The 22,952-nt window shown below is 42.6% G+C and overlaps 1 protein-coding gene across 4 annotated transcripts; it reads right to left on the bottom strand.

The window, feature by feature from the left end:
- Positions 1–334: 334 nt before the first annotated feature.
- On the bottom strand, positions 335–21,511 carry cul5b (cullin 5b). 4 transcript variants are annotated; one of them, XR_013790574.1, is made up of 20 exons: positions 21,385–21,511; positions 19,546–19,655; positions 19,304–19,403; positions 18,570–18,746; positions 17,954–18,095; positions 17,457–17,602; positions 16,520–16,600; positions 15,953–16,091; positions 14,876–15,006; positions 13,168–13,275; positions 12,557–12,621; positions 12,310–12,442; positions 10,796–10,927; positions 10,400–10,523; positions 6,764–6,939; positions 6,182–6,343; positions 5,789–5,907; positions 4,259–4,382; positions 1,851–2,263; positions 335–1,785 (listed from the first exon to the last, which is right to left on the bottom strand). XR_013790574.1 is itself a non-coding variant. In XM_079507594.1 (19 exons), exons 1-19 carry the CDS (start codon positions 21,406–21,408, stop codon positions 2,069–2,071), a joined length of 2,388 nt encoding a protein of 795 aa, XP_079363720.1. In that variant the 5' UTR covers positions 21,409–21,511; the 3' UTR covers positions 335–2,068. The 4 variants fall into 4 exon arrangements, 3 of the variants coding, with proteins under 3 accessions (XP_079363720.1, XP_079363721.1, XP_079363722.1); XM_079507594.1 differs by having other exon boundaries at positions 335–2,263; XM_079507595.1 differs by having other exon boundaries at positions 335–2,263; positions 6,764–6,936.
- Positions 21,512–22,952: the final 1,441 nt, after the last annotated feature.

Here is a 22,952-nt window from a genome sequence, read left to right as displayed (position 1 = left end):
TGTCTACAGAATAGATGTTTTTTTGTAAATCATGCATCAAATGGGGGACCATGGCGTGGCCTGACGCAGATCAAACGGAGGGTCGTTGAAATTCAATAGGTTGAGAATCACTGATAAAGCTCTATCCATATACCTTAGGGAAGGTACAGGACAGGTTAGAGACCTCCTGATATCCCTTAGGATGGTGTGGGCAATAGTGATGACACTCAATAAAGTTGATATGAGAGGTATTATTGTAGACCAGTGGTTTCCAACCCTTTTCATATCAATTATTTATTCAGCATTTGAGCCACAGACCACAATTTGATGACATTTAGCCTCTCAGACGCAATACTTGATTGATATATAGTATATATATATATATATTTGTTTTTTTTGTTTTTTCTTCTTCTACATTCTCAAATTGTGTAGACTTGTAAATTAAGTAATGCAGATGTTTAACAATAATTTTACTCTTGGGAGCGTACGGTTTCATTTTACACTCTAAAGAGTTAAAGATCTAATAATAAGGGTCCATTTGGTTACCAACTCTCCATCATTTAGCTGGGGACCACGTGGAACCCCCTCAAGGACCACTGGTGGTTGGAATGGAAATGTAGCAACAAAATGTAGATTGAATGTAAAGCCTAAATAAAATAATGATCACACACATTGTTTAGGACGGTTATCAAAGAATGGGAATATACCATTCTTTTATAACTTAGGCGTGTAGGATTTAGAACTCACTCCAGGACCAAGCCTGTGTGCATCGTTTTATAATAAGGTGCTGTTTATTTAGTCATTTCATTATTCACATCCCTTTGTACACTCTCCTAAAGACAAGTATAGCTTTGAATTGCTGTAGTCAACATGTGGAACACTAAATCTCTGCCTCCTTTCATAGGAAACCTGTAGAAAAGAGGGAGGGGGGGGGGGGGGGTGGACTAATTTCCAAATCTGCCTCTATAGCTCATACACATGTGATGTGGTAGATGAAAATTGATTTCATATCATATAGTAGCAATATGCTAATTGTCCCACATTCTAGTTTCTACTTGTGACCTATGAGTAGAGGCTCGGAGAACGTTTTGGAACTTGGATCCACTCGTCTTGTTGTTTCTGTTCTGGAAGCTGTCGAGTGCTTTATATCCCGGACCGCTGCATTCCATGTCCTGATGGAAGTGCTGAATCACTCTACCTGAGTCCGCTCCCACTACTACAGCTTTGACACCCCCCTCCCCACACACACACATCTGACTTAACTTGAGTAAGAGACACACCCTCTGTGTGTGTCACAACATGTAGAGAAGCACAGCTTCTTGTCTGTGTTGTTTTGAGTGGTGGTCAGACACATATTCAAACTGGACTGCGGGAGTTGTGAGTCAGCAGGGCTTTTCTGTTTCTTTTCCCCTCAGCATGCCTTTAGACTCACACAAAACAATCAATGTGTGTGGTGTATGTGTGTGTGGGGGGGGGGGGGGGGGCAAGCACGGTGATTGGTCGGCATGGTGGCTGGGGCACACCATGGCAACAAAAACGGACCATTCACAAGCTGAGCCTCATCTGACAGACAAGGAACCCCTTCCAAGCCAAAACCACCGTAAAACATTTGGTGCTGACTGCTGCGGTTTTTCCTAAGCATTTTCTTTTCTCTCTTTTTTTTCATTATAGAACTTTAAAGGCAGGATGATTTATTTTAAATACATCTCTAGTCATAAATTCATACCTAGCCCGAACCATTAACCATTTAAACCCTATAGAGTACTTAGTTGACTGGAGTCTCCCAGAAACTCGCATATCCATGACCTCTATTTAAACCCTATAGAGTACTTAGTTGAGTGGAGTCTCCCAGAAACTCGCATATCCATGACCTCGCAATGCGCCGCGGTCGCGACACATTGTGAGCTCGTAGGTATGCTACTTTCACAGGATGTTCACCGCAGAATAGAAACGCTAGGGGTTCATGAATTGAACGGAGGAGGACGAGGGACCTGGATATACTCTCAGTTGTCCATCAGGCCCATAGCCACGCGCAAACGCCGGCCGACACAGACGGCAGTGTCTCTCTGTAGCGCGTCGAGCCGCGCCGCTACGCCATATAGATGAAGGTGTTAAGGTCCGTCTCGTCCCGTTTGATGTACTTGTGCTCTATGAGCCACTCCATCTGCTCCTTGATCATCTTCTTCTGTGGCAAAAACATGTTCTTCAGGATCTCCACCAGCTCTGTCTGCAGCTGGGCGTTGTTCAGCCGCTTCCTCATCTTCATGATCTGAATGATGGCCTCCTAGACGGCCGGGGAGTACAGAGACAAGAGGAGGGGAAATGTGTGAGAAAGAAGCTCATGTGTGGCGTTCGCACGTTCTCCCTGTGTCCCCTAGGGTAGGTACCCTCACAAAAGAACCATGCAGTAGTCCTGGTCTCTATACTGCCTCCCCCTGGCCAGCCGGGGCGCCTGATGGAGGGGAAAGGAACTGGTTGGAATAACGTGTACCTTCCACGTACGTCCAACCGGGGAAACTCCCCCTGTCAGGGGAAAAGAAGCGGCTTGGACTTCTCATGCATAGAAGGAAGCATGAGGTCAGTGGACAAAAATCACAAAAATCAGTAAAACTAAAGAAAAAAAAGAAAAAAGGTTAACACTCATCTTTTACTTTCTCTAATATCAACCCAAAGCATGGACCTTGTTTGAAAAATCACACCTGTGTGAAGTGAGGGGCGCTCTCGTCGTCGTACATCATCCAATACAAAATGAATATACTTCTTCTTGAATTAATTTGTCAACTTATGTTATTATCTTTTAACCATGATCATGTAAGATGACAGCTTATATATATAGCTGAATTAAAACAGTTGCACTGCGTTTAGAAAAGCCGATTTGCACGTCCACATATAATGTAAATTTTCCATTCATTGTCAATGGCATGTAATGTTTGTGTTAGGACAAAATAGCCGAATTGCTTGTCTACATATGATGTAAATTCTCTTTTCATTGTCAATGGCATTTAATGTTTGTTGCCACAAAAAGCCGATTTGTTCAGACACAACATATGACGTGAATTCTCCTTTCATTGTCAATGGCAAATGTGACGAGTTTAGGACAAAAAGCTGTATATAGGAGGGGCTAGCACCCCCCCCCCCCCCCCCATATAAAACAGTGGTTTTGTAACAGTGTAAAAAATGTATGCTAAACACATTAACCCCGGCAACCCTATTTTTGGCAGATGTTCTAAAATGGTAATTTTAGAACATCTAATCATCGTACATCGTCATGACGTAACATGTCTATTTGCTCAGAAACATAACGTAAATTCTCCATTCATTGTCAATGTGAATTTACTCTGTGTAGGACAAAACTACTAATTTGCTCAGAAACATGATGTAAATTCTCCATTCATTGTCAATGGAAATTTTATCTTTGTGTAGGATAGAAATAGCCGATTTGCTCGTCCACATATGACGTAAATTCTCCATTCATTGTCAATGGGAATTTAATGTTTGTCTAATACGAAAATCTACACTAATAGCTGAATATAGGTGGGGCTAGCGCCCCTCAAAAATAAACAAAAATGGAAAAGAGATGTAACATGCTGTAAACGTATAGATCGGCTGATTCAGCCATTTGTCGTACAACTAAGTACGTAGGACTTAAGTAAAGTATTTTTCAAATTGAAACGTGGCTCACACTACTAAGAAAACATAACACGTCTGTTGTATCATGTGAAATTCCGTCGTGGGAAACGCAGCGTTTGATTGTTTGTTCACACAGAAGGTGGTGCTTGTCCGAGGCGTAATTCAAGAACCGCTCCTACGTGCATGTTGAGCACAGCCAGTGGTAGAAGTACGGTACTCAAATGTAACAAAAGTAAAATTATGTTCACAAGTTTCCAAATGTATAAAATGGATGAAAATCCATTGAAAATAGCTGATCTGCAAGCTTTCAAAAAGCCAAAGTATAATATGGTATATATGGCCGAAGTGGTTAATGTAAAGTATGTTTTGTGCTAATAATAATCAAAATCTACAAACTAACTAGTAACTACAGTAAAGCTGTCAAATAATTGCAGTGGAGTAAAAGTACAATATTTCCCTCTAAGATGTACTGTAGATGTAATGTGGTGAAGTAAAAGTTTTGAAATTTAATTGGAACTAGTCCAGTAATGTAAAAAATACATCAACATTGTACTTAAGTACAGTACTTGAGTACATGTACAGTACAGTACATATACGTGTACTGCTCATTACTTTCCAGCAATGAGCCCAGCGAGTCTCCATACTGTACCTGTGTTCTTAGTATCCTGAGCTGGACTATACCCTCGTTCTCCTCCTCTCTCATTCGCTCTGTGGTGAGCTGCAACCGGCCAATCAGATTGATCTTTCCCCTTTTCTGTACCTTGGAGTTTTTTCTGTGAATAGAGAGAAAAAAAAAGGAAAAAGATTGGGGTAAAAAAATAAAATACAATTTTGCATAGAGATTGCGTGTGTGATTTATGTGGAGCGATCTATCCGCATTACATTGAAACCTGTGGTCAGAAAAGCGTCCCGAAACAGCCGGATAGAAAATCCCGATGCACTCCCTCAAGCCCTTTCCCGTGTAATGTGAACATTCGTCTTGCTAAATGTACTTTCTAACAGCCCTCCCCGTCTGTCATTTAGCTACTGGAGACATGGTAGGCACTCCCCAAATTGCCATTTTGTACGGATTGTTTTATCTACCGCAAGCTCAGCTCAAAACAAAACTTTGCACCATTTCTCTTCTTTTGACAATGTCAGGGCTCCTATAATGTAATGCTGTGGGGAGGTGCAGAGAGATGCTGTGGGGTGGTGCAGAGAGATGCTGTGGGGAGGTGCAGAGAGATGCTGTGGGGAGGTGCAGAGAGATGCTGTGGGGAGGTGCAGAGAGATGCCGTGGGGAGGTGCAGAGAGATGCTGTGGGGGTGCAGAGAGATGCCGTGTGTGGCTGGGAGAGACGCAAGTCAATCAGTAGACTAAACCTTTAGTCTACCTCAATGCTTATAATGGCTCTTTTCAACTGCAAGAACTAAGTGAACCATGCCAATGGGTTAGAACTAAGTGAACCATGCCAATGGGTAGAACTAAGTGAACCATGCCAATGGGTTAGAACTAAGTGAACCATGCCAATGGGTAGAACTAAGTGAACCATGCCAATGGGTTAGAACTAAGTGAACCATGCCAATGGGTTAGAACTAAGTGAACCATGCCAATGGGGTAGAACTAAGTGAACCATGCCAATGGGTTAGAACTAAGTGAACCAGGCCAATGGGTTAGAACTAAGTGAACCATGCCAATGGGTAGAACTAAGTGAACCATGCCAATGGGTAGAACTAAGTGAACCATGCCAATGGGTAGAACTAAGTGAACCATGCCAATGGGGTAGAACTAAGTGAACCATGCCAATGGGTTAGAACTAAGTGAACCATGCCAATGGGTTAGAACTAAGTGAACCATGCCAATGGGTTAGAACTAAGTGAACCAGGCCAATGGGTTAGAACTAAGTGAACCATGCCAATGGGTTAGAACTAAGTGAACCATGCCAATGCCGCGAAACATGTTTCCCGGCTGCTGGTTTCAAATAGGGTTCTCAAAAGGTAATGTGTTGGCTATGCTCAGGAGGTACTAGTAATAAACCTGAGATCTTGGAACCCATAACATAGAACTTGTATTTTCAAATGCTTTCAAAAATAGCTGATCTACACGTTCAGCATGTATGTAGATCAGCCATTTATTTTTATGTATTTGTTTGGGGGGGGGGGGGGGGGGGCAGACAAAGGAGACTCTTCACATTTCTCACATTAGAGAGAATTCCTGGTTGATGTAGAATAGTGTTCCTTCTGCAAAGTCTTTGGGTGAACCCACCACTGGGTCGTACGACAACACCTGCCGCTTTAGTTTAGGAAACGCCACCAAAGACTGGAGGAGGGAGAGATCAGAGGAAAGTCATATGCCAGTTCAATCAAATGATCTACTGTAATTAAAAACAACAGCAAAGACAAATGAGTGTCTATTATCATTAGGTGTATAAATAATTTTTTTACTATGCCTCTATCAAACAATATTGAGCGAAGATCGAGTGTCGTACGGTAGTCATCATCCTTATGCCTAAGGTATATTCCATCGTATGCTATGGTGATGTCCCATGGCAACAATAGCTGATTTACAAGCTCTTGCTATTTCCGTGCCTTACCCAGAGTGTGCGTCGAAGCTCGGCATCAGGAAGCTCAGAGGCCAACTTAAGGTTCTCAAAAGTGATCCTTTCCCTGGGCCGCTGGTTCCAGGCAAACAGCACGGCGAGCTGGAACGTGGTTACCTCCAGGTCATACTGGCCCACCTCATTCTTAAACGTTATCTGGAGATGAAAAGAGAGAGGTGTAACACATGGTGGTATACGGTCAGCCTGCTTAAACACATTCTGGGCATGTCAAACATTCAGTGAAAATAGCATATCTACAAGATCAGAATGTGTCGCAACCTGGCACAAACTCCAATCCAAAGCAAATCAAGCAATGAGACCTGCTTATGTAAATGGAAAATGCATTTATATAGAGCTTTTATCCAAAGCGCTCTACATAGATTGTGCATTACATTCACCCATTCATATAACCTACTGTTGTGGAACTTGTTTGTTGACTATTATTCTGGGGAGGTTATGTTCTCTGTTTGAGTAATATCACTTGATCAATCCTAATTTTAACATTCCAGACTAGAACAAATCTGTCTTTTCTCTCAGCCACTCTACCCCTGAGCCCCATGTGCATTTAAGACTCACAATGCCATTGGACATGAGGTGGTGCCAGTGGAGCTTTCTGCCACTGTGGTTCTTTTTGTAGAAGTCCTCTACTTCTGGTATGAGATCCTCCAGTTCTGTAGGCAGAGAAACGAACACCTTCTCGCTGCTCCTCGACCACGCGCCAGCATTCAGAATCTTAATGTTGACAGAGTCTGCTGCAAGGGAACATGAAAGGAGACGCATAGTTGACATAAACCATCCTACATCTTGAAATGTCCAGGATATTATTTGCTTCATACTTGGCTGGAAATGTTTGCCGTTATCTCCACCAGGCCGCCAGGCTGGGAAGTGGAGATTATGTTTTTGCCTGGAAACAAAATTGTCTTTACTTATTTTATTATTAGTCCCGTGGGGGAAATTCAACTTTAAATTCACCCAATTGATGGCTGCTAAAGGCCTATTCATACATACATAGTATTAGGTGATAATGTGACCACCAAAAACTACATGACGACGTCACGCCGCGGTGGTAAGCGACTCACCACTCAGGCGCTCACCCAAACACATCTCTCTGTTTTTACTAACCAGCTTTCTGGTGGTCACCACTCACCATATCACCTAAAACTGGAGCATGAATAGGCCTTGAGACGGTTATGATGAGTGCTCGGGGGGGGTTAAGCAAAATAAAAATGTCTGGGTTTCCGAGGCTAGGGATTAAGGGCCCTATTATGCGTGTCTTAAGTACCAGGTCTTATGACTTAACTTAAGACCTGGAGGCGTGGTCAATGCTGTTTGGCCACTCAGAATAGCCAAATGGCATTGATCACGCCTCCAGGTCTTAAGTTAAGTAATAAGACCTGGTACTTAAGACATGCATAATAGGGCCCTAAGTGTCTTGCTCAGGGCCACTGACACATACACAAGGGACGGTAGGCCAACTGGTGACTTTCCTATTACCAGAAAGCCTGTTCCCACTAAGTTGTGTTGCGGCTGCTCCAAATGTGAGCTCTTTGTTTGTTTATTTTTCACTTAAAAAAAATCATTTAAAAATGATACAAAGAGTCAGTAAGAATGTCAAGTGAAGGAGAATGTCTAAAAATCCTCCAGGGGCTTGAGATTGAAGTGGCATTCTCCGGGAAGATTTGTATATGCATAGGATCAAATTACATCATTGTTGAATATACACAATTATTACAAATAAAACATTAACAGATATCCTATATTACAATTGAAAACATGTGCCCAAAAGCACGCACAGGAACAAAAGGCACCAGCTACTACGTCACTGACACACTGCAACACGCTGCAACACACACTGCAACAACACACTAACACGACACAGCCTTACCCTCCGCGTTGATCCACGGCTATCTCCTCATGTCGCGCCGCACGACCACATTCCACAACACCCGCGTAAAAACTGTCATTGCACTGCCACTAAAGCCGCCTCCCGTCCACACTCACAAACAACATCAATATCAATAATAAACACAAACACGCCACAAGCACCGACACCCCCGCCTAATTTGTTGCCAGGTCTATGAAAACTAGCCCAGAACAAATGCCATTCAACACGCTACTTACAACTCGCTTACAATTCGCGGACCTGGCAACACTGCATCCTGTTTTCCCATTGGCTACGGTTGCTACAACACGCATTTGCACTGCATGATGGGAGCAACACAGCTTAATGTAGGGGTCACCGATTGCTGTGCTACATCCCCCTCATGTTCTCAACACCCCCTTCGGCTACACCACACACACTAATGCAACAGGCCCCTTATTGGCTAGCCCCCTCACATGGCGATCCCCACGCAGCCAGCCACACACACACAACGGCCACGTTCGCAAATCTCGCACTGAGCGCACTGTGCAAATGCAATGAAAACTAATAGGCGAGTGTGCTTCGGTGCGGTATTTCCCAACGCGCCCATCTCATCCACACAACGCGCGCAGTCGGATGCCAAGCTCTTCCGCGATTTATTCCTTTCCCAGTCTCACCACACCACGGACTCATTGTAACCTCGCATCAGTGTCACTGCAGACACGTAATCACACTGTGGAGGATTTGTGACTGAGTGACTGTGTGTGTGTGTGTGTGTGTGTGTGTGTGTGTGTGTGTGTGTGTGTGGTTTGATTTCAGCATTTTTTACACTGCACAGTTGCGCAGTGCACACCATGGGACAAATCGGCTTTTCACCCCCTGCCACTGTGCCCACAAACGCATGTACAAGAGGAAAACAATCTAAACATTATATACTAACGTCAGCATCGGGCAGATTAACACACACAAGCGTTATTAGTTGAGTTTTCTTATTGAAGTGCCTCTGATTTGTAACTGTGCGTTTATGTCAGTCAGCGATGCGATCCGTTGTTATTCAGCCACCAGCAGCAACATACGCACGGACTGGAGAGAGGCGACGTGTTTCTCTCCCTTCGGCTCATGTAGCCCTCATTGTAACTACAAATATTGTTCCCGAAGAAACAATGTGGGGTCACTGCAATCCAAAAGATTGTAGGCCTACTATAATGCAGTCAAGGTCCCCACAAAAATATACTACAGTATGTTCTGCTCCATTCTCAACATCTTTTGGTTTCCAAAAACACTAACTTATTGTAAGTAAACCAAAACAGTAAAAAGCAGTTTCATGTGTGCTTATTTTAAATTACTTTAATTTGCTTTGATGTGAAAATAAAATACAACAAATACTAATAATACCCATCTGTTAATACATGTGAAGGGCACAATACTGGGTTTAAAAACACAGCTGAAACATGAAGTGGAGTCTGTCAAATCTCGCAATTTCCTTCTTCCCATTGCGCTGCAACGGAACTAGGATGAGCCGCCCGAAGGGCGGCGAAATTCTAGTGTCATACAGATGAAAAAACTAAAATAGCAAAGAAAGAAAAAACAGAAACAGCAAGAGCATATCGCAATAATAATAGTTAAGGCACAAAAAGTAAGCCTCTAGGAAAAATATTGAATGGACCCAGGCTCATGTGGCAGACCATAATGGAAAGCATTTGGTGGTTAAGACAAGCTTGTATGACACCTTGCTTCATATGCGTTTCCGGTTCAAATCAAAATAAAACTGACAGATTACAACTTGTCCAAAATGCAGCAGCCAAAGTTTTTACTAAAACTAAGATGAGAGAACATATTACTCCAGTTTTACTCATGGTCTCGCACCTTCCTACCTACATGAGGTGACCTGATGGTCTCGCACCTTCCTACAGTACCTACATGACTGCCTGCCTAGTTATGTATATTCAGGTCCTCCACTGCTGGCTCGCTCGATGTGCTTAAAAAAATGGCAACTAAAAAACACGGTGAAGCAGCTTTCTGCTTCTACGGGCCGACGGCGTGGAACAAACTCAAGATATACATCTGCACTCTTGCTTTTGCATTGCATTACTGCTATTATTTTAATGTTGTTTTATGCCTTTGCTTCTTCTTTTTTTCTCTACTGCTCTGTAAAGCACTTTGAGCTGCATTTCATGTCATGAAAGGTGCTATACAAATAAAGGTTTATTATTATAAATATGCCACAGAGCCTATCAATCAAAGCTATGGGAAACGGGTATGCCACTTTCTGTAAACCAGGGACTACAGTTATGCACCTGCGTACACAGAAGCACATGTAGCGAGTGATTGCCACTCTTCTCGTCTCTTACCCGATAATGCTAGCTTGTTATGTTTGTGCATTTCTTTAAAAGACTGGTTGAGGTCCTCCGACACTTTGATATCCTGGAACATTCTGGCCAGCTTGTTGACATAGTCCGCTGGCATTCCTACTTCCTGTTGAAGCACACAACAGTACAGTCAACCAAATAGTATATGTGATGCGCGCACACACACACACACACACAGTACACACACACACACACACACACACACACACACACACACACACACACACACACACACACACACACACACACACACACACACACACACACACACACACACACACACACACACACACACACACACACACACACACACACACACACACACACACACACACACACACACACACACACACACACACACACACACACACACCTTACCCTGAGCCACTCCACCATATTCTCTTCTATTTCACTATCTGCTGAGATGTCTAGGATGAGGCGACGTGTCAGATGTGCTTTGTGGTAACGCATGAACACGTCTTTGTTCTGGACATACTTCAGCACCAATAGCTGTAAAAGAGTTCATAGAAAACATTATTACCACACATACCATGACATACTCATTGGGGAAAAAGGCTCACAGGAAGGAATACCATGACTAAATGTCACAGAATTAAATTGGCTGTTAAGCACCCACAAAACTAACGGCTAGCTATGACAATTAAACATTAGAAAAAAATTAATAAAATGTTTCTATGTCAAATAATGAGTTCTGCAGAATGTTTTTTTATATATTATGATATGTCTAGAGAAGAAAAACAATAAGTTCATGATATGATTTTGTACAAAATAACCTTTAATATCTGGAATCACCTTTATCTCTCATAGCCTCCACAACCTAACAACCCCTGGATAGTGATATCTCTGCTGTCGGGAAGAAACCAGCTAACTCCAAAATGTTCGTTTTTCAGGAAATGAAAAATATACATTTTTCAGGAAATTAAGAAAATCTTATATTTTGAAAACAAAACAATACTGCCTCGTCAAAGTTGGTGTTGAGCCTTTATATATTGTCAAATACTTGCATGAGAGGGGGAGATGTGGTGGAAGCAGTTGCTTAAGCAGACAGTTTGAGGGTCCAATGGAGTTAAGAGATTTTCTCTGAAGCACTTTTTACTACTTTTCATTGGTTCAATATTTTTTTAACCAACACACAGATGTAAAGGGTGTTCAATAGTGCTGATTTATGAAAAAATCACACCCGTGTGAAGTGAGTGGTGCAACTCCAGATCCACAGGAACGCGCCCAGGGTGTCGGCCCGGTTCCGGCGAGCCGCCTTGCGCCCGAAACAGTCGAGAAATGACAGAGTTACCATGTGGCGGTCCCCAGCGGGTCCCTCTACTGTACTGTACTGTACTGTACTGTCACACCCGAAATCACGTAATGGTTGCTAAAAACTCAGCTTCCCATCATGCAGCTGTGCACAGTGTGAAGCTCAACAGCGCCACTTTGTCAAGTGTTGGTACCCTAAACATATAGACAGACAGACAGACAGACAGACAGACAGACAGACAGACAGACAGACAGACAGACAGACAGACAGACAGACAGACAGACAGACAGACAGACAGACAGACAGACAGACAGACAGACAGACAGACAGACAGACAGACAGACAGACAGACAGACAGACAGACAGACAGACAGACAGACAGACAGACAGACAGACAGACAGACAGACATTGCTGGTCCTTGGAGTGGTTGCACCACAAAAAAAAGAAAAACTCAAAAATGGAGTTAGGTGGTTTCCTCCCAACAGCAATAATATGCCAATGGTCAATGCCTGTGTGCACATTCAGATCAATTGCTCAACCCAGTGATGAGTAAGGAGAAAGGCAGACAGACTGACAGAGATTCCTTAAATTGCCAGAGCCATGCAAGCGTAGACGTACCACTTCTTTGAGCTTGGCCTCTATCTCCTCAGAGGTGAGTTTCTTGCTGAGCGGCGTTTTCCTCAACAGCATGTCACAGTAGTTGGCGAGCAGCTCCGGACACTTGGACTCCGGCTGGGTTTTCAGGCCCACACTGGGGAAACACAGCAGGGGAGGGGACGGAAATGTCACTGTGGGCTTTATGCGACATGCCATTCTTCAGTGGATGGACCAAAGGTATGTACATCATACAAGGAGTATTTCTCACCCTTTCTGTTTCAGGGGAAGTTCTAATTTAAATATGGTGGCGTCGTTCACAACGGCTTTATATGCCTGCAGGGCAGATAAGAACATGGTCAACATGGTAGATCATTAGACAACTCCACATATTTCTCAGAATCCTGTTCAAGAGATAAAAATAATACCCAATAATATAACTGATCATTGAGTTGTGTCCAATACTTATTCCAATGTCACATTTCTATCTCGCTCTGGCTAAGAGTGTCTGTTCAAATGCCTAAATAGGCTATTAATATAACATTTATATTAAAAAAAAACATGTTTTTCTTCTTTAAAAGCTTGAAGAATTAGCTTTTATTGTGATACCGATGAATATGAACTTAAAGTATACTACGTTAGTTCCATTGATCCAAGCTGAAACAAAATCAATTGACAGATAATTAAAATAAACATCTGAAAAGGCTATAAAAATGCATGGTCAAATGGCTGCCGCGTTAAGTGGTCAGATGGGTGGGCTGCCAACGCTTTTCAAGTGGGCCCTGATCCAGGAAAGGTTGTGAACCACCGACCTAAATCGCACAGCAATGTGTCCTGGCAGATTACAGATCTGTGTGATACTGTGATTGTTGCTGTGCTCACTTTGTCTCTGGCTGTTAAGAAGCGTGGGTCGTCCTGAAAGGCCTCTTTCACCAGTCGACTGAATCGGTTGAATAACGTGAGCAGCTGCTCCACATATTTCTCAGAATCCTGTTCAAGAGACAAACTCAAGTTTTATTACCCATTAGTGAGTTGAGACATTCCTGTCAGCTGGCGCTGCGACAGATTTCTTTAACGAATAATAATAATAATAATAATAATAGATGCATCTGACAATTATGTTTTGGTTAATCTATGGGATTGATTGTAACTTAAAAGGAAGTGACAGAATTGTGTTTTACACAGCTGTCAAAACCAACCTTTCCTTGATTCATTTAAAAGTCATCATATTATGTCAAATTAATCAATTAAGAAATTTCATTTCCTGTCAATTTATGTACCAATTAGGCTATTACCATTAATGGTTTCACCCCTTATTTCTAAACCAAAACATCCTCTCTATCACCTATGCCAGTGATTACCCTCCCCTGTGCCAATGTTGGCACCCCTGCCTTACATCAATATGTTGTGGGTGAGAAGAAGTACACTAGAAGCACTTACTCAGGGGTGGAAAAAGTACTCACATTGCGTCCTTAAGTAAAAGTAGCAAATTACTGCAATGTATAAATACTCTGTTACAAATAAAAGTCCGGAACTCAACATTTACTTGAGTAAAAGTACAAAAGTATTAGTAACAAAAATGTACTTATAGACCTAGTGAAATTAATTTTAAAGGAGCATTCAGTGATTTGGACAACCCCCCGGTCCGCCCCGGTAACAAGATGTGCACATGCACACGCTCTACAGTGGGGGGACACGCAACAGGCCAACAGCACGCACACCAAGGCCCACCTCCGCTCGATCATGATTGGAGGAAGGCACCTCTCTATCCTGAGGCTGGGCCACCTAGCCAAAAACGAAACCTACGCTTTTTTGACCCCAGGGGTTAACTGGGGACAGGGAGGAACTCCTTATATGGTCAGCACACTCTAGAGTTGGGAGGATTATCATTAGAATTAAGTGAAATCACTGAAGATACCTTTAATTACTTCTTTTGAACAAAAACGTGATGTGTGATGACGCTTGATTTAATTCACCCGTTTGATTCCTATTGCTGCACGTTCCTCCAAACACAGCTGAATTTGATTACAGAACTACTCCGTTTTTAATCTCATTCAAGACATCCAGAGAGGTTTTACTCATTTTAAACTTAATCAGCACGCTAAAATATGTATCTGAAAACATTATAGGTTAGAAATAAGCCACAAGCTTTGCTGCCCATCTCTCTGTGACATGTAAACAAACAAACTCAACGTACGCGTTGTGCACGTGTATGTAACAGAGCTACGTCCCATACCCTGGAGGGTGCCGATTGGTTCAAAGCTTTCCGTTTCAGAGCGAAGCTTCAAAATAAAATGCCCGTATTTTTCATTTCCCTACATCTTTAAGCTTGTAGATCGGCTATTTTCAAATGGCCGAAATGCATATACGGTTATTATTCGAAATAATAATCAAAATCCAAAAAGTAACTAGTAACTACAGTTTTCAAATAAATGCAGTGGAGTAAAAGTACAATATTTGGAATCGAGATGTAGTGAATAGGGGTACAAGTATTGGAAATTGGAAATACTCAAGTAAAGTACAAATAGCTCAACATTTTACAGTACGTACAGTACTTAAGTACAATGTACTTTTCACCACTGTCACTTACTGAGGTGATGGACTCTGCCGAGGCCACCATGTCAGCCAGGCCAGCGTTCATGATGTGATCCTCCAGGTCCTTCAGCATGGGATCTATGCCACTGGGCACCTTGTCCATCAGGGAGAACATCAAGTGCAACTCTGCAGGAGGAGGGAAGGCATAATGGGCACCGTATACACTGCTACAACACTGTATCCCAAACACTGGGTCGCGGACACAAAGGTTTGGGAACCACTGCTCTACAACACTGTTTCTCGCATAGCCTACAACAGTGGGTCGGGACCCAATTGTGGGTATAAATATAAATAAATGCATATTTAAAGATTCCCCCCAAATTCACCCACAGTACAGTAGCAAGATTCAAAGCACTTACAGTACTGAGATGAGCAGATTAGGCAAAGCCCCAAAAACGTATGAAAATATGAACACTATTATGCCCTGCAACATCTGAGAGCCAAGTGGAATGATATGGTTGCAAGTTGCAACCTGTTGCATTGGGAATCACTGCATTGTGTGTGGACTGGGCTTAAGAGTACATTGAAGCATTTGTTAAAGACAAAAGTCTTCAATTGAGAGAATAAGCCTAGAGCAAAAATGGATCAGCCCACTTAAACTTAGTCCCAACCCTTTTCCCTATACACCAAATCTATTTGGGGGAAATAGCCAATCTACAAGCTCACTTTTCTCTACAAGCTCAACATATTGTGAGCTTGTAGATCTGCTATTTTTTGCAGAACATTTGCCTATAATGGCATTCCCAGAATATGAACACTGGGGTTCATATGGTTAATATGACGTACTGGGGCCTGAGCTGATCCATTTGACGGCAGGAATGGGGCCGATTTAGAATGTCCTTTGTCTATTTTCAGCCTCAGCACCACAGACACTCCAGGGCTATAAACATGGTCACATTACTGTGTGGATAGACAGAACTACAGCTCCAGAACACAGTGATGAGTGGTTATTACAGCCTAGACACCAATCAGGACAGAGAGAGGCGGCGGGCAGACAAGGGTATTCTACAGACGTTTAGGTGCTGGGGGTGGGGGGAGGGGTAGGGGGACGGTCCATTTTCCTGGTGCAAACCTGAGCTGGCTGAGCCTTTGGCGGGGACACTCCTGCCGTACTCACTCTCTGTCTCATTTCGTTTGATCATGCCTGGACACTCGGTCAAGATGGTCTCCTTGAACGATGTCACCAGAGCGTTGACGCAACACTCCATTAGCTGAAATGAAGACAAGCAAAGACAAAAAAAAAGAAAAGCTAAATGTGTTTTCCTGGAATGCTGAATATCGTCGCTGTCGTGGCAGAAGCCTTGTCTCCATATGTCTTGAACGTAAATGAATGCCCTACTTAGTCATACAAAAATGCCATGCAAAAGTAGCGAAAATAGCTCAGTTGTGAGCTTGTACATATATATAGAAGAATATAGAATGTAGATAGCTATTATTATTTTTTTAGCATTTTTGAGGTGAAAGTGGGTAATTCATAATAATATCTGTGAGTTTTATAAATATGACCAAAAAAAGATTAAAAAGAGCTCGTGACTAAATAATGCATTGCATTGGATCCATTGGAACACAGTTTATTTTACAGTAGAGTATATTAAGCTAATGCATTCATACTATAAATAAGATGTGACTGGCTACTCACTGCTTGTACAGAGTTACAGTCCCGTCTTGTCTCCAGGTAGCGCAGTGCACGTTTCTCCTCTTCCCTCAACTTTGCATCAGCCTGGCAAACAGAGACAACACCATCTCTCATGAGGTAGACTAACTTCACCTCATGTCTAAATACTTAAATGGAAACTTCTGGAACTTGTTATGGAAAAATGTAAAGCTCCAATACTTTTGGATTAACAATTAACTAAGAACTGCCTAGGTTGTGCCCTACCTGCCTTCATGAAATGGCATGTGATGACGATAATAACTTAACGTATTAAACACTAAGGAATTAATTCAGAGAGAGAGAGAGAGAGAGAGAGAGAGAGAGAGAGAGAGAGAGAGAGAGAGAGAGAGATTTGTTTGAAAACAGCCACTACATGGCATAAAAATAAATAAGTGTGAGCACCTAAAGCAAAAATATGTTTCACTCTGTAAAATGTAAATCTTGAATCCTGAATGTGGAGGTAGATTGGACTTCAAATGCAACCTTGCTGACTTAGGGACCATGCAACAAATTGCTATTGGAAAATAGTAAATTCTACAGTGAAAACTATAGTGCAGAGAAATGAAAAGAAAGTACTGCAGCGAGCCTACAGCTACAACCACTTCATCACCAAACCCGAGCTTCAACCCTTACACTAACCATGGAACCAACAAACAACCTTGAAGCTTGGAACAAAACTGACCCAGACACAGAATCTTTATGAATACAAGCTTGAGACACCAAACTAAATGGACATGAGGAGCTAGGCTATAATGAACAGAACACTGACCACAAGCACTAAAACACATTCTGGTTAGATTAGTGAAAAGCAGCCCACTATCGTATGAATAAATTCCCATATATTCTGCAGAAAGTCCTTGATTACTTAGTCTTGTCCTAGGCTAGGATGCAGCTTGGGTACAACAAATTGTACTGTACTCACATATTTCATGTAGTTTTGGACCCCGTTCTGTTGGAGGTAGGATGGTGCCTGCGTTCTGTAGAAACGTTCAGTAGAGTCCATGTAGGCCTTCTCGAAGTTGTCTCTGTATATCTGCAGCTTGTCGTCGGGGTTGGAACAAAGATTCACTGCTCAGAGAAAACAGGTAGTGAATAAATACATACACAAATGAGTAGTTTAGTTTGAGTAATTTGCTGCATGACTAAACCAAAATGACTGTGATAACTACAGTAACAAGACATTAGCAGATACTTGTGCCATTATGAAACTAAATAAAAAAACAACCTTCTGTTATATGCACAAAAATATTAGTAATAAAAAATACACTGGGTTTTTTTTAATAATATACAAGAGCTTGTGACAAAATAATCTACTGTATACATGATTGGACCACAGGTTATTTTTTTCTTTTCCTGAAAAGTAATGGTTTTGGACATACAAAGGTTCCCGTTCAACAGCGACAATGTATTTACTCTCACCGTAAGACTCTCGAACCCCTATGACCAGCTGGGAGTCGAAGGCCTCTCCCAGCCTCTCGGCGTGCACCAGCTTCATAGCACTGTCCTGCAGTCGGTTCTTAATGTTGGAGAAGATGGACTCGTTCCATGTGTCCAGCATCAGCTGAGACCAGAGAGAGAGAGACAGGCGTCAACTTGGATGCTGTGGGAGCACCACAAACCTATGAAAATATTCTAATACAGTGGTTTTCAAGTCTTTTCATATCAAGGCCCATTATTTATTCGGCATTTGAGAGTACCACAGACGAAAAACAGTCTAAGTCCAAATTTCAGACTGACCCCTCCACGAAAAGGCCTCGTTGTCCTGAACCCTTATCTATCATTTTTATATTATGGATCAATAGTGTGGACTTAGACTGTTATTCGTCTGTCGTACTCATTTGATGAGATTTAGCCTTGCAGACCCAAAACTTTGAATATTTTGTTGTCGTTGGATATGTCCACAATTCCATTCTTCTTCTAATTGTGTAGACTTCTTGTTTAACAACAGTTAAACAACAACTTGAGAGTGTAAAACATATTAATTATTTTAGATTTGTCACAACCTACTTCTCTCACACACTCCTGTCTTCCTCACCTTCCGCACAATGCTGTCCTCCACGTTGGATTTCTTGTTGCTGCCTTGCTTCCCCATGAGCGTGATCTCCAGCTGGCAGAAGGGCTTGGGCAGGATGTCGCACTGCGTGAAGAACTTCCTCCACTCCACAATGTAGGCCTTCAGCAACGCTGTGTCATCCTGGTGACTTAAAACCCGCTGGAGGAATAGAAGGCGAGAACGGAAGGTAGGGACAGTCTTAGTGACGGAATATGATCATATAGTTAGACTATTTGTAGTGTCCGTGTAGCTCAGTCGGTAGAGCTCTCGCCTTTGGACCACAAGTTCATGGGTTCGATCCCGGGCACCGCCAACTCAGCGGATGAGTTGCACGGCTTGGGTGCGGCAAGTCGTACTGGGAGCTGATGGTAGGTGTGGTGCTCCACCTCAGCAATCCATCTCCCAGGGGTCTAGCGCATTGTTACGGGGACAGACTCCCGCGTGTTACTGGCTGATACTGACAATCAGCCACTCCTGACCTACTTCATCATTTAAAGTAAGACTTTTTTTTAAATCTAGTGATCCAGGACAGCAGCCTCTGATGCTTAGATGCAGTAAAAAGTGTATTTGACTTTAAAACACTTCTGGGTTCATCTACTCAGACCTTTCAAGTCAACTTCTAACTCCATGTTAACAACAGAGATTTGCTTAGATTCAAGGATAAGAGCAGCACAAAGTTGAGACATGAAATTCTAATTATGGCACCAAACCCTTACTGCTTGTGCTTGTTTGATGAAATCTAGGATGTCTTCTTTCAGGGCCTGATGGATCTTAGCTGGACCTTTGTCATCCCACAAACACACTGCATGGACGTCTCTGTGGAAAATCAACAGGAACAAAGGTGGCGATGGGAGGAATATCCCTATTTGTTCCCTCCTAGTTGCTAAAACACAACAGAAAGCCTGAACTGACTGAACCCAAATCTATCCCTCGAAACATATTCAATTGATACACTTACGAGAACAGGTCAAACCATTGCTGTTTGGTGACACACTCCTGGCGTAGCAACTTCAGGACTATGGGACGCATCAGTTCCCATTTGTCCTCAAACTGGAGGGAGCCTTTATTCTGAAAACAAGCACAAAGCGAATAAACTACAATACAACTCTCACATGGATGTCTGTGGTGAAAGCTGCAATCTATAAATGTCATGTCCTAGCCAGGATTTGAACCCAGGTGTCCCACATGGGAGACTTCTATCTAGCCGTAACTTGCAACACTAGATTATTTTTTATATGTTCAGTTGAATCTAGAGTTGCAACACCAACCATTGACAGCCTGACATGTTTTTCCCTTTTTTAACTTTCTTTAACTGTATGTATGATGATTTCCTTTTTTCCATAGAAGTGTATATTTGTCGTATATATACATCTTTAAATGTTCTGATGAATTGAAAATGGAGGACCCTGCTGTAAATAAGTCTTAGTGCTTTTCTGGTTTCATCCTCGTAGCAGTTTTTGTATTGAAATGTACCCATTCTACATACTGTGAAATAAAATTCAATCAATCAATCAATCAGCTACCAACAAACACAAAAATTGTATTTGTATTAAACGATGTTAAACTCACCAACATTGCAGGTGTACAAAAAGCTTGAATTATCCTCTGTCTGCAAAATGTGTTTCATAAAAATCCACCGTAGGTCCGTAGACATGTTATGAGCTAATTTCTGTCAATACAGGTGATTATTTTAAGTGTTGGAGTTTGGAAGCGCTTGTTAATCCCTCAGCGGCCCTGCATATCACCTGTTTTGAAAGTGTACAAACTGTACATAATGCATTATGCAGGAGGTTATGTTATTAAAAACGAGCGCTTCCAAACTCCAACACTTGGAACTTCTTGACATAGACATATTCTTGACCTTGACATATTGAGTTGCATACAATCCGATAGGACTTTTGTGTTTGGATGTACGGACTGTCAATGGTTGGTTGGTGAACTTGGTGTAGATGCAACATATTTAAAAATAAGCTACTGTTGCAAATTGCGGCTAACCTCCAACCATCCCCTTGCAGATGTGCTAATTATATTGTGTTGTGTATTCATATACTTACTCTAGCATGCATATTAAAATAAAATACCATTTTCATTCAAGTAAATCCCAAATTGAAGTGTTGAATAACATAACATGCATTGCTTTTTTTCCTCTTACGGAACTATGTCAGAATCTGAAATATACAAAGTTTGATTGCTTCCGTGTTGACACTGACAGTTACAGTACTGTCCCTGTCTGCATGCAAAAACCCACATGATGACCAACATTTTGAATGCAAAGTCCCCTTTCCCTGGCGACCCATGAGATCCTACTCCATTTGTAACTCTGACTCTGAGAGTGAACAAATGGAGCAAAATCTGGACTCGTCTATATTAAATAATTTAATTTAACAGTTAACACTGAGGAGGATGCCACCGTCTTGTCAGTTGCAGGGAAGCTCTTATAATTGTCACCCCGGGGTGGGTGACAGTCAGATATGCTGCTGCCCAGTGGCAGCATGATGAATACAATACAATGCATGCTATATTAAACTGTACGTCCTCCGTCTTTTGTGTCTCTCTACTGTTAGCTATCTTATATATAGCTCTTTTTAGCAGCTCAGCTCAGTCATTGAATAGAATAGTGTAGCTATAATGTTAGCCAGTGATAACTAACTGGTCGTATAGTGAGTAAATACGACTTTCTGCTGGACACCGCAACGATGACCAATGGTCCATTCACGATTTGTGTCCATCAAAACGTAGTGCCATGCAGTGACATGGAAACCTAAAAAGAATTGATTCGAAGTGGAAGACAGCCTACCTTCAGCAAATTAGACGTCGCCATGTTCCCCTCAACTTATTGTTGTCTCGCGCAATCTCGCGTGAATATGCTGCTCGTTCGGGACTCCACACAGATTGTTTTCACTCCTACTGTAACTTGGTCTGAGCAGTGCAGATCTGATTTGCTTGGATCACATCATGATTTATGTCATACAACGATAACATGCAGCCTTGTCAGACTCAGATATGAATGCAATTAGCCCTGGTCCAGGGCTAGAATGCAATGTGATTTGAAAGGATGATATCCGAATGATTTATTATGTTATGTCAAAAAGAAAGAACATGCAGTCAAATTAATGATATAAGAATTGCAATAATTAACATTCAGTCATGTCAGATAAATGTTTGATGGGAGCATAATAGAATTTATGACAAAAAGAAAGAATTTTTATTTAGCGAATGCAAAGTCCTTTAGCCAATCGGTTGCCTCCTGGTCTGCTGTATGGAGGGTGATTAATCCTCCTTCCAGTCTTTGGAGAGGGCAAACTTCTATGATGTGCTTCATAGTTTGCTCCTCACCACACGCACACAGTGGGCTTGGGCTACTGCCCCACTTGTGAAGGCTGGCCAAGCAGGGGCCATGTCCAGTCCTGAACCTATTCAACGTAGACCACTGTCTCCTTGGGAGGGTGGTGCCAGGGACCTGTTGGTTGGGGTCTGACACCAGGTGTTTGTTTGAGACCTCATTGGACTCCCATTCCCTTTTCCAAGCTGATTGGATGGTGAAGTCAGCTGATGGGGGGTTCTTCCAAATTGGTCGTCTAGATGGGAGTCGAGCAGTGGGTGGGTTAAATATGTCTGCATGGATTGGTAGGTGGGGAGAGTCTTTGACCTTTTGAAGCATCCTTTGAGAGACTGCTGCTCGCCGGATATGTGGGGGGGCTATGTTTGATAATACTGGGAGCCAGGGGAGTGGTGTGGAGCGAATAGTCCCGGTTATGGTTCTCATGGTGGTGTTGAGCTGGGTGTCCACTTGGTGTGTGTGTGATGACCTAGACCAGACAGGGGCACAATATTCTGCTGCAGAGTATGACAGGGCCAGTGCTGAGGTGCGCAGGGTGGAGGCTGCCGCCCCCCATTTTGCACCAGCAAGTTTACAGAGCAGATTGTTCCTGGACTTCACCTTAGCTGCTGTCCCTTTTAGGTGTTCCTTGAAGGACAGAGTTCTGTCGAGGGTCACACCAAGATAGGTTGGATAGGGTGCATGTTTTAGTTTGAGTCCGCTCAGGTAGATGTCCAGTTATCTGGCAGCTTTAGCATTGTGGAGATGGAAAACACTGGAAACAGTTTTTGCTGGGCTCGGTATTAGGCGCCATGTTTTGCAGAACTGGTCCAGTTTGGAGAGGTCTTCGGTGAGCACTTGTTCCAGTGGGTCGAAGTCTGGTGCTTGGAATGCCAGACAGATGTCGTCAGCGTAGATGAATTTGCGGGATTTGGTGGTTGGTAGATCATTTGTGTAGATGTTGAACAGGGTTGGAGCTAGAACTGAGCCTTGCGGGAGTCCATTTCGCTGTGTTCTCCATGCACTTATGTTCTGTCCGAGGTGGA

This window comes from Electrona antarctica, assembly GCF_951216825.1.
Source record: "Electrona antarctica genome assembly, chromosome: 8".
Classification (NCBI taxonomy): domain Eukaryota; kingdom Metazoa; phylum Chordata; class Actinopteri; order Myctophiformes; family Myctophidae; genus Electrona; species Electrona antarctica.
Note: the sequence above shows the minus strand (reverse complement) of the source record. Positions and strands in the feature narration are given on the sequence as shown.

What these genes read in the sequence shown, in the direction of transcription:
- cul5b (XM_079507594.1), bottom strand. Translation starts at nt 21,408, where the DNA reads ATGGCGACGTCTAATTTGCTGAAG. An exon ending in AGGACAGCATTGTGCGGAAG is followed by an intron (nt 18,096 to 18,569) that starts GTGAGGAAGACA and finishes CTCTGGTCTCAG; the next exon opens with CTGATGCTGGACACATGGAA. An exon ending in ACTGTAACTCTGTACAAGCA is followed by an intron (nt 16,092 to 16,519) that starts GTGAGTAGCCAG and finishes TCTTCATTTCAG; the next exon opens with CTAATGGAGTGTTGCGTCAA.